The sequence below is a fragment of the Amblyraja radiata genome, chromosome 26 (assembly GCF_010909765.2).
Source record: "Amblyraja radiata isolate CabotCenter1 chromosome 26, sAmbRad1.1.pri, whole genome shotgun sequence".
NCBI classification, from domain to species: domain Eukaryota; kingdom Metazoa; phylum Chordata; class Chondrichthyes; order Rajiformes; family Rajidae; genus Amblyraja; species Amblyraja radiata.
In genome coordinates this window covers 35,016,050-35,028,430 of record NC_045981.1, presented here as the reverse complement: position 1 = coordinate 35,028,430, position 12,381 = coordinate 35,016,050, and the positions used below count along the sequence as shown (strand labels likewise).

At 43.7% G+C, this 12,381-nt stretch overlaps 2 protein-coding genes across 4 annotated transcripts in view; one reads left to right on the top strand and one right to left on the bottom strand.

Annotated features, from left to right (window-relative positions):
• crlf3 (cytokine receptor like factor 3) overlaps positions 1–5,282 on the bottom strand; it is a 46,741-nt gene extending 41,459 nt beyond the window's left edge. Inside the window, exon 1 of one of the 2 annotated variants that reach the window (XM_033044664.1) lies at positions 5,180–5,282. Coding sequence is in view for 1 of the 2 variants with exons in the window: in XM_033044663.1 (XP_032900554.1) it covers positions 4,371–4,397 (27 nt within the window). In the remaining variant the exon portion in view is untranslated. Of the gene's footprint in view, positions 1–4,370; positions 4,490–5,179 lie in introns of those variants that run through there. The other variant, XM_033044663.1, reaches the window with a different exon arrangement.
• A 721-nt stretch (positions 5,283–6,003) lies between these two features.
• The window catches only part of atad5 (ATPase family AAA domain containing 5), a 73,671-nt gene continuing 67,293 nt past the window's right edge, over positions 6,004–12,381 (top strand). The window contains exons 1-3 of one of the 2 annotated variants that reach the window (XM_033044660.1): positions 6,004–6,310; positions 6,524–6,603; positions 7,443–9,259. In XM_033044660.1, coding sequence (XP_032900551.1) covers positions 6,556–6,603; positions 7,443–9,259 — 1,865 coding nt within the window. In that variant the 5' untranslated portion in view covers positions 6,004–6,310; positions 6,524–6,555. Of the gene's footprint in view, positions 6,315–6,523; positions 6,604–7,442; positions 9,260–12,381 lie in introns of both variants that reach the window. The other variant, XM_033044659.1, reaches the window with a different exon arrangement.

Here is a 12,381-nt window from a genome sequence, read left to right as displayed (position 1 = left end):
TAATTGCCCACCCCCAAGCCTTTAACCTTATTTTTTGCCTTGCTCAAGAACATCAAATCAGGAAGGAAATGCACATGAATCTAATTAAAGTTTCTCCCCCTCTTCCTCTACTTCAGTGCCACTGCATCATCTCTATAACAGCCAAGCCCATACCTGCTTAGCTTCAGATCGGGTAGGATCAGAAACTTCCAAACCAGTGCATTGAGCTGAAAATTGTAAGCAGGGGGTAAACATGATCAGAATTATAAATGCTGCTGACAGTACACCAACTTGAACCGTCTCAATTAAAACAAATATGCACCAACGTTTTCCTCCTCACCCCCGAGTAAATAGTGGGGAGTCTGGTCTGTGTGATGGACTGGGCCACTTCCGATGGTTCCAGACAGAAATGATATCAGATCAAATATCAGACTGAAGATGAGATTATTCTCTGTGCAGTAATGATGGCTCTTAGATGTGCACAAGGAGATGATCGGCATTGAGATAAATGTTCCCCATTAGCAGGTAGTTCAGTCAGAAGAATTTGGGGATTGCTAAGGGAAAAAAATGTTCTTCTTAAAAAAAGTTATAACGATCTGGAATTTACTGTCCACTGGAATGGTGGATAAACCATTTAGTGGCTTCAGAAGGCAATTGGGAAAGCACAGAGCTGTAGGAAATTAGAAGCACGATACTGACAAGACTGAGGATGAAAGAGTTGGCATACACTTGATGGGCCGAGTGGCCTACTTTCATATTGCAACAATTCTAGGGTGTAGTGTTGGTTGTGCTATGGCGGTAACTAGCTGTACATCCAGTGACCCATAACTGCACCCCCTTTCCCCTCCAGAAGATAGACAGGTCCATGCTGTTCGAGACAGGAAAGCACCTTATAGTTTTTTTAAATCCCCAAAAAGTACTTAAAAGAGTGCTGTGGTGTTCATCCAATATTCCAGACTTTTTCTTTACGGAATATTGAGAAACTAAATTGTGATCTTTAATGACAAATTAACTTTAATCTCCTGTGAACATCTGCAATTACGTTTACCACATTTGCATTCTGGCAACCAAAAGTATCATTTGTTTTCAACATTCTTATTCCAACTCAGAATGAGTTCCCGAGCTTTAGTTATTTAACTGCAGGCAGAGATGTACAAAGACACCTGGCCACACGCTCATCTCCCCGCTACCTTCAGGTAGAAGGTACAGGAGCCTGAAGACTGCAACGTCCAGGTTCAGAAACAGCTTCTTCCCCACAGCCATCAGGCTATTGAACTCAACTCAAACAAAACTCTGAACATTAATAGCTCATTATCTGTTTATTTGCACTTTATCTGTTTTATTTATTCATGTGTGTATATATTTATACAATGGTATATGGACACACTGATCTGTTCCATATTCATGCCTTCTATAATTCTGTTGTGCTGAAGCAAAGCAAGAATTTCATTGTCATATCTGGGACACATGACAATAAACTCTCTTGAATCTTGAATCTTAACCTGTGCCTGATATCACGTGTGCTGCATTTTTCTAGCAGACTCACTTAGCTCAGGTACTAATAAATAATAAACACATGCACATATTTCTCATTGCATTTCACGGACCAGTAGGAACCCTTAATAACAATTTAGCTCATTTTAATTCACTCAATTTCCAATAAGCAGCTCAAATCAATTTTTCTTCCCAAAATATTAAAATGTTATTTCTATTAACCTGACAGAAAAATTTAAACTAGAAGCATAATAAAATAACAGTTGAAAAAGTGAAATCTGGAATAATTCAACCGGTCAGGCAGAATTTATAGAAAGGCAAACAATTTGGCTTTAAGATAGAAAGAGTGCAGAGAAGATTTGCAAGGATGTAGCCAGGACTCGAGGACCTGAGCTGTAGGGTGGGTTAATAGCCCATTATCTGTAGGGTGGGTTGGGCAGGCTAGGACTTTATTTCTTGGTGCGCAGGATACTGAGAAGTGATTTTATAGACATGTCTAAAACCACGAGTGGAATAGATAAAGTGAACGCACTAAGTTTTTTTGCCCAGGGTAGGAGAATCAAGAACAAGAGGACGTAGGGTTAAGATGAGAGGGGGACGATTTAATATGAACTTGAGGGGCAGCTTTTTCACACAGGGAGTGGTGGATACATGCAACGAGACAGATACAATAACATTTAAAAGGCATTTGAACAGGTGCATGGATAGGAAGGGTATGGGCCAGTCAAATGGACTAACTTAGAGCATCTTAATCGGAATAGACGAGTTGAGCCGAAGGACCTGTTTCCGTGGTACAACTCTATGACAGTTAAGTCCTGATACAGGTTTTCCTGCTTCTCTTTCTAAGGAAGGCACAGCCTGTTAAGTGCTTCCAGCATTTTCTGTTTTTAGCAACTACAGCTTTTGATTTTCTTTTAATAAAGCAACAACAGACTTCCTTTGCAATACAGAAATCGAATTACGTGCTTCCCATTGACATCAAATACTTTACTTAACTCCCTTCACAAGATTTTGATTGACCTCATATTAATAATCAAATTTTCTTCATCGTCAGCTGTGACTCAGTTGGCAGCACGTTCATCCCTGAGTTTCCAGAGACTCAAGAACAAAACCCAAGCAGACACTCCCATGCATTTCTCAGATTCTTTTGGATAAGACTATGAACACTAAAGGTTCCACGACACTATTTCAGAAAAGAGTAGTGGGAGGGAGAGGAGCCTTCGTATCTTTGCACTGATATTTATCCCGCTATCACATTACTGAGTCTACTTATCCTGGAACTATGACAGCACTGAAATGCCGTTTGGCCCATTGAATGTATTCTGGTTCATTGTACGGCAATCCAATTAGTCCCTTTCATTCATCCACACTTTCTCCAAAGCTCTGCAAATTGTTCACTCATGGAGTCATATAGTGCAAAAACAGGCCCTTCAGCCCAACATGCCCATGCTGACCATGATGTCCCAGACCCTAGACCCACCTGCCCATATTTGCCCCATATCCCTATAAAACTTTCCTATCCATATACGTGTCCAAATGACTTTTCAATGTTGTGACAGCACTGCCTCAATTACTTCTTCTAGCAGCTCAGTCCACATTCCCACCACGCTCTGTGTGAAGAAATTGTCCCTCAGAAATAGGTTTCAGCTGAAGGGGAGAAGATATAAAGGGGATCTGAAGGGCAAGTTTTTTTTTTCACATAGAGGGCTATACATACATGGATCGAGCTGCCAGAAGATGCGGGTACAATTTTGACATTTAATAGAAGCTTACACAGGTACAAGAATAGGTAGGTTTGGAGGGATATGGGTCCGAAGTAGAGATGGTCAAAAACTTAAAGTTCTTAAGAATAAATATCACCCGCAATTTGTCCTGGACCAGCCACATCGAAGCTATGGCCCTAAAATCACACCAACGCCTCTATTTACTAAGAAATCGGCATGTACCCAACAACCCTCCAACTTCTACGGATGCGCCGTAGAAAACATTTTATTGGGATGCATCACAGCACAGTTCATGAACACAAGAAATTGCAGAGAGTTGTGGACGTATCTCAGACCATCACGCAAACCAACCTCCCTTCCATTGACTCCATCTACATTTAACGCTGCATTGGCAAGGCCACTAGCATAATCAAGGACCAGTCTCACCCCGGCCACTCCCTCTTCTCCCCTCTCCCATCAGCCAAGAGGTACAGATGTTTGAAAACACATACTAATTCTTCTTGCATATGGCGTGCACAGCCTAAAGGTGTAGGACAACTTGTTCTATTTGATCTTATTTGATTGTGCACGCCAGGTTGATTGCATTCGCTGCAACAGGGCGGATCACGTGAAGGTTGCAATCTCCCATCCCACACATACTACCAGATTCAGGGACGGTTTCTTCCCAGCTGTTATCAGGCAATTGAACCATCCTCTCACCAGTTAGAGTGCAGTCCTGACCTCCTACTACCTCATTTTCATTCCATCTACTCATAGCCACAACACTATTCAAGGATCTTGTGCATTTTGTTCAGAATGTGAGCATCATTACATTCATTCTGACCCACGACTTAAATCACTTCTGTCCTTCTGAAGAAAGTGCTTCTTGGAACATCCCCACCAACTTTCAGGAATCTCTGATCATTAAGAACCTTGGGAGTACACAGAATAACTGGGGAAAGGAGCTCATCATCATGCCTGTTTAAGAAGGAACTGCAGATGCTGGAAAATCGAAGGTAGACAAAAGTGCTGGAGAAACTCAGCGGGTGCAGCAGCACCTATGGAGTGAAGATTTTCATGTCAGAAGAGTAGTTAGTGGAGGACTTCGACGTCGCCCATTCCTTCTCTCCACAGATGCTGCTGCACCCGCTGAGTTTCTCCAGCACTTTTGTCTACCTTCATCATCATGCCTACCTGCCCATCAGGCACCTTCTGCCCCATCCGCGGCTAAGTCTGCAATTCCCACATCAATCTTCCCCATCTCCTCAAAACCGGACTGGAATCAAATATTTCTCAATCCAGAGGATCTACTCGAGAGGATGATGGCAGGGCTCCCAAAGTAGACTCAGTAGTGATGAAGTAACGGTGATCCCTTATTTAGGGTGTTGTGTGAGATTGGGAACATCCAATGTGCCTAACCACCAAGAATCATAGAAGCACCTAGCACAGAAAGGATTATTTCAATCCACCTCGTCTGTGCCGATCATATTCCTATTTACGCTACGTGCATACTATTTGACTGCAATAGATATTCATCCCTCTATACTTTCTTATCTAAATATACACCTAATACCCTTTAAATGTGGTAATTCGGTTCAGTATGTGTCGGAAGGAACTGCAGATGCTGGGTTTAAACCACAGATAGACACAAAATGCTGGAGTAACTCAGCGGGACAGGCAGCATCTCTGGAGGGAAGGAATGGGCGACGTCGAAGTCCTCCACTAACTACTCTTCTGACATGAAAATCTTAAACTCAATCAAGCTGTCACGTTCTGAGTTTAAAAGCTGAAACTGGGGACAAATGTAAAGGAGAATGTGGCAGCAAAGATGAGATGTCGAGAAGTTGTTCCCCTGGCTGAAGTTATATCCGAGTTTGTTGCCTCTCTGCCCCAGTCAATCTGGACAGAAACTTTAATCCTACCTGACAAAAACACACGAATTTAATCCAAGTGACAGATCCCGCTTCAGGAGTGAAAATTAAAAACAAATCTGAAAGACTTACCGCGTTAAAATAAATCAGTTTGATAGCAGGAGCGGAAAGCAGTGGGGAGCGATCCACGGGCGGGCGGGCGGGACCGGGCGGGCGGGAGGAGCGACTGACAGGACGAGCCCAAGGCCCAGCGCCTCCCCCGCCCGTCAATCGCACATGACTGGCAGCCCTCACATCCAATCGGTGATCGTATTCGGGCGGAGGGCGGGGACAGTCTCGGCCAATAGGCGTGTGCGGAGGGCGGGCTCCCCCGGGCGCGAATGATGGACGGGCTCTGCGTCCATTCGGTGATCGAACACGGACGGAGGGAAGAGACTTCCTTCGCCAATGGGCTTGCGTAGGAGGCGGGCGCTGGGGCGGTAAGTGATTGACATACGCCCGATCCAATCGGTGATCGTATTCTGGCGGAGGGCGGAGACCATCTTAGCCAATGGGCGGGCGCGAGGGGGCGGGCATTGGTGTGGTGATCGATCTACAGGCGCACCATCCAATCACTGGCCTCACGGCGGTCGGGGGCGGGGACTGCCTCAGCGAATGGGCGGGCGCGGGGGCGGGCACTGGGGATATGACTGATCGACAAGCGCCTCATCCAATCGGTGATCGCGGACACAGTCCTCACCAATGGGCGGGCGCGGGAGGCGGGCTCTGCGGTCCGGAGTGGGGGACAGGCGCCTCATCCAATCGGTGACCGTATGCCAACGGAGGGCGGGGACAATCTCCACCAATGGGCGGTCGCGGAAGGCGGGCTCTGGGCCGGTGATTGACAGCGGGTGGCCAAGGCGCGACGTGATTGGCCGGGTGGGCGGGGGGTGAAAGGGCAGAGCGGATTGGCGCCATTTCTCGCTGGCCCGAGACGCTTTCGGCGCCTCTTTCAAAGGCGCTTCTGCCCCGCGTCTTGAGGCGAGCGGGCCGGTGACAGAAAACGATCCGCCGCCGCCGCCGAAATCTCACTATATTGCCCGTGAAAAATCCAGGCCGTCTAATTGACGGCTTTTTCATTTCATTCTAAAAGCCAGTTACTGGGGAGGAGAGGAGGGGGGAAAGGAAAGGATAGGATTCCCATCCAGTGGGCCCGCTGTCGGTGTAAATGTGTGAGGGGCAACGAGATGTGGGTCCACGGCCATCGACCCCAGGGCTCTTAAGGCGAGTATGTGGCTTTCAACATGAATTAAAATCTGTCAATATCCCTCAGAGGCACGTTTTACTCTTGAGAGAAGCCCCAATCGTTTGTCGTCCCTTGAAGTCACAACATTCAATAATCGAATGCAACATGACATGATCATTTAAAGCCAACATTTTTTGAATGATTCTCGAAAATCTAACTCTTGTCAAATGCTCCTGGCTTGTACCCCGTAGGTTTCTGAGTGATAAGGGGAGAGTTTGCTGATATGGTTGGGATTCTTGCTATGGCTGATACAGTAGAGGAATATGATCAGGTGAGAATCTGTTTTGTTGATCTTTATAACAAATTCTTAACCGTTATGGATCAAGGTGTTGTGCATTTTGAAAGTGATATTGTTGGAGAGATGTATATTTAGATGAGAATACTGTCAATGTTACCAGTTTATTATATTTGGATTCAATTACCTATAACAGATAGGTCAAAATATGTATGAAATGTCACCAGTATTTCTGTGGACGATCCCTCCCCACTGGCAGGATATGTGAACCAATGTCATTGTTGTCTCACAAACCAACATCCCCACCATTGAAGGTAGATAAAAGTGTTTCGATTTTTCCAACATCTGCAGTTCCTTCTTAAACAACTCCCCACCATTGAAGCTTTGCTTAAAACACTGGTTGGGTTGGACTGCAAATAATCCAGGCATTGAATTAGCAGGCTGCACTATTTGACAACAGACACTGTTCCTAGCTCCTTCATGACAGATAACTGGGTGAACAGAGAAAACGGTTCAAATGTTGTGAAGTTTGAGTCCATTTGTTAGGAACATTAAAAAAAAGCCTGACATTAATGACAGAAGGAGCATACAACCAAACTATCTAACCACTTGTCCTACCAAGTACCTCTTGCCACATCTGTGCCTGGGTCATTTATTGCTTTAATAATGCAAATAGTAGAGCGAATTACCAGGAGTAAAGAACAACTAGAAAGTATAGAGGATTTCCTTGTCAAGTGTAATAGAATTTAATTTTTGGATGACCTGCTGAAGTCTAATTATTAACTGAGCAGTAACTTTTCAAGTCACTTATCCACTTGCGTTTTTACAACAAATGTTGATTAATGGTATGAAACATGATTACATTTATTTTGCAGCCATGTAAGAAGCAAAGGAAGGACGTTGAGGATTCCCCCACAAACACAATCAGAAGCTACTTTTCACCGGTGTCCAAATCGGTTGACGCATCCTCTCCATCACCCAAATCCAGCAACATACTTGATTACTTCAAGAAAACTCAAAGTGGACAACACGTTGCTTCACCAACAACAGTTGAATGGGAAGAAAAACATTCAGCGGGAATATCTGTGAACAGTAAGGAATTAACAACGGACTTGGAAGGCAAGCATCAACCCCCAAAGAGAAAATTGTCTGGTAAAAGAGTTAACTTAAGCGATAGGCTTGTGGCCTCTGAGCGCAATGCGGTGGCTGAAATTAGTGATGCCAGCAGCTCGAGTGTTATAGAAGTGTGCGACGTGAGATCTGGTGTCGGCGTTCTTGGCAGTGATACAGCCGCACTGATCGCTCAGCTTTGTGCAGAGAGCCAGGAACTGTTTGAAGACGACAAGGAGGATGATTCTTTTGATCTCGACACCGCTGCGCAAAGAAAGACAGCAGCAGGGGCCAGAAAGGGACAGTGTAAAGAATCTGTCAACCCTTCGAAGAAGTCACGGAAACAAAAGTTTGGAAATAAAGAGGTGCATTCTCCTGCACTGTCGGACGTTGAGAATGTGGCGAATGATTGCTGTGAAAGCAGCAGTGAAGGTACCATGGCATCCCAATTTGTGGTCATTGAAGATCAAGGAACATGTTTCGGTGAGACAAATATGAACCCAACTGATGAGGAGACTAGTTCCCTGAACAACAGCACTGTCACTGTGTCATTTGAGGACTTTATGAAGAACCAGGAGAATGAGGAGGTTTTGGTTGAGAAAGGGGCTGGGCTCCATTCGGAAGTAGCCCAGGAGAGTTGTAAGTCTGACAGTCTAGTAGAAAATGCAGACTTAACAATACCTCAGACAGCATCTCCTAAAATCGTGACTGTCCATGTCCAGATTCATCCCAATCCTGTGTCTACCTTGCCACGCATTTCCAAAGTAAAACGGCACAGGATAGCATCGATCTTTCTGCGTAAGAAGGTCGAGCCTGAAGATGAAGCGGTTGAGCACCAGGCTGCAAGCCCACATTCTGCAGACGGTGCTGACCCAGCACCTCCCAGAAGATCCAACGTTGTGATAGCTGAGGAAGAGCTGGAGTTGTGCGTGTTGGACTTAACTGACAAGACTCCTGTAAAGATCAAATGTGGTCGTGTCGAGAGGGAACAGTTTATGAATGCCTTCAGGCAACCCCCTTCCACGGAACTGGCAAAAAGCGGGGTCAAGAAGATGACACAGAAGCCTAGAGACCCAAAGGAAGGATTAGCACCAACTGATGCAGCAGCAGCAGAAGAAGGTAGCCAAGAGAAAGAAAATGAGCAATCTGTTACGCCTGTTATGTCAAACCAAACCAGTAAAGATTCCAGGGTGAAATTAAAAAACCGTGGAAACACAATTATGAAAAAGCTAAAAGGCAGAAAACGTTCCCAAGACTTTGGAAAAGCAGAATGTAAAAATGTAATTGATGGTGAAGAGAAGGAATCTGGTCCAATTGTGGACACATCAGAATCGAGACATTTAACGCATATTGATCCAGCAACAACTCGATCAAGTGAAACTTGCAGAGTTACAAGGCAAAGCCTTAGACAGCAAAGAGATGTTTCTATCCATTGTCAGACACTAAATAAGCCCATTGCCGGGGACTGTCTGGGAACCCCAGTCCATGTATCAACCCCAAAACGGATACACTGGTCCTCAGAAGCAAATGGCGTCTACAAAGCAGAAATGCTTCCTGTCACCTCTAACCAAAGCCCTATCAGGTAAAGTGCTTAAATCGTTTCTCTGTCGCAGTGTTGACTATCAAAAGAGTTGTGAATTTGTGGAATTCTCTGCCACAGAAGGCAGTGGAGGCCAATTTATTGGATGCATTCAAAAGCGAGTTAGATAGAGCTCAGGGCTAGCGGAATCAAGGGATATGGGGAGAAGGCAGGAGCTGGGCACTGATTGTGGATGATCAGCTAAGATCACATTGAATGGCGGTGCTGGCTAGAAGGGCCGGATGGCCTACTCCTGCTCCTATTGTGTATGTACCTATGTATCGCCTGATCAACTTTACCTGATTTTAATATATTTTCATATGAAGATATCTGTGAAATATGTTGTCTTCTTGTGGCTAACTGGTTGTCGTAATACAGACAATTAGAATTTGTTCAATACTGAAGGAGGCACGCAATTAGTGTTAATATTGGAATAGTGAAGTGTTCGGAATTCAAGGGGAGGGGTACTGTCACAGGAGTGCTGTGATTTTTGATTGAAGGTTCTCTTATTCAATCTTATTTTCCAGACTTGATATTAATGGAAATGAATGTAGGTTTTTCATATTTTACGTGTATTCTGAGCTTCCATATACCTGTTCTAATATTATTTGCTGCGTGCTTATTTGATTAATTTGAACTGTGTGTGTGTGTGTGTGAGAGAGGGAAGATGGGTGATGTGTTTATAGAATAGTGTTATCCCACGTGTTCTACATTCCTGAGTACAATCTCCGTGCTTCATCAGCTTCAATTGTGGAAAGCCTGTCAGTTTAGTAGGACATTTGTTTTTGCGGGCCTTAATCATTAAACCAGGCTGAAATACTAGTTGTCACGGCGTGCAATTCGAGAGATGAATGGTGAGCTTGTCTCAAAGTGTAAGGGAAGAGCATTAAAGCTTCCGTATTTGTGATTTTTCTGTCTTACAATGTTTTTCCTATTTGTGTGCTAAATTATCCTGGTGATAACACTGAATAATAAAGTGCTTGTATTCCAACAGTAATTACAGACAGCTTTTTATAAAACGGAATTAATTATATATGGAGGAACTGCAGATACTGGTTTAAACCAAAGATAGACACAAAATGCTGGAGTAACTCAGCTGGACAGGGGGCATCTCTGGAGAGAAGGAATGGGTGACGTTTCGGGTCAAGATCCTTCTTCAGAATAAATATTAATTAATCGGAACTGAATTAATTATGTCCATCTGAAAAATTGAACCAAAAATTGTCACATGCCTCAAATGTAAAACTATAACTGACTAGGAGATCTAGTGCTGAATACATTGGATCTAGGCTTTTTGTTTTTTCTCAAGAGATTCAAGAGAGTTTATTGTCATGTGTCAATGATGGGACAATGAAATTCTTGCTTTGCTTCAGCACAACAGAACATATAACCATATTACAATTACAGCACGGAAACAGGCCAACTCGGCCCTTCTAGTCCGTGCCGAACACTTATTCTCCCGTAGTCCCATCTACCTGCACTCAGACCATAACCCTCCATTTCTTTCCTGTCCATATACCTATCCAATTTATTTTTAAATGATAAAATCGAACCTGCCTCCACCACTTCCACTGGAAGCTCATTCCACACAGGTACCCTCTCTGAGTAAAGAAATTCCCCCTCATGTTACCCCTAAACTTCTGTCCCTTAATTCTCAAATCATGTCCTCTTGTTTGAATCTTCCCTACTCTCAATGGAAAAAGCTTATCCACGTCAACTCTGTCTATCCCTCTCATCATTTTAAAGACCTCTATCAAGTCTCCCCTTAACCTTCTGCGTTCCAAAGAATGAAGACCTAACTTGTTTAAACTTTCTCTGTAACCTAGTTGCTGAAACACAGGCAACATTCTAGTAAATCTCCTCTGTACTCTCTTTATTTTGTTGACATATTTCCTATAATTTGGCCTCACCAATGCCTTGTACAATTTTAACATTACATCCCAACTTCTATACTCAATGCTCTGATTTATAAAGGCCAGCATACCAAAAGCTTTCTTTACCACCCTATCTACATGAGATCCCACCTTCAGGGAACTATGTACAGTTATTCCTAGATCCCTCTGTTTAACTGCATTCCTCAATTCGCTACCATTTACCATGTATGTCCTATTTTGATTTGTCCTGCCAAGATGTAGCACCTCACACTTATCAGCATTAAACTCCATCTGCCATCTTTCAGCCCACTCTTCCAAATGGCCTAAATCTCTCTGTAGACTTTGAAAATCTACTTCATTATCCACATCACCACCTATCTTAGTATCATCTGCATAGTTACTAATCCAATTTACCACACCATCATCCAGATCATTGATGTATATGACACAACAGTGGACCCAACACAGATCCCTGAGGCACCCCACTAGTCACCGGCCTCCCTGACAAACAGCCATCCACCATTACTCTCTGGCATCTCCCATTCAGCCACTGTTGAATCCATCTTGCTATTCCTCCATTAACACCCAACAATTGAACCTTCTTAACAAACCTTCCATGTGGAACCTTGTCAAAGGCCTTACTGAAGTCCATATAGACAACATCCACCGCTTTACCCTCATCAATTTACCTAGTAACCTCTTCAAAAAATTCATGAAGATTAGTCAAACATGACCTTCCAGGCACAAATCCATGTTGACTGTTCCTAATCAGACCCTGTTTATCCAGATGCTTATATATATTATCTCTAAGTATCCTTTCCATTAATTTGCCCACCACTGACATCAAACTAACAGGTCTATAATTGTCAGGTTTACTCTTATAACCCTTTTTAATCAATGGAACAACATGCGCAGTACGCCAATCCTCCGGCACCATTCCCGTTTCTAATGACATTTGAAATATTTCTGTCATAGCCCCTGCTATTTCTACACTAACTTCCCTCAATGTCCTAGGGAATATCCTGTCAGGACCTGGAGACTTATCCACTTTTATTTTTTTTAAAGTGTTAGTACTTCCTCTTCTTTGAATCTCATAGTTTCCATAGCTACTCTACTTGTTTCCCTTACCTCACATAATTCAATATCCTTTTCCTTGGTGAATACCGAGGAAAATAAATTGTTCAATATCTCCCCCATCTCTTTTGGCTCTGCAGATAACTGTCCACTCTGACTCTCTAATGGACCAATTTT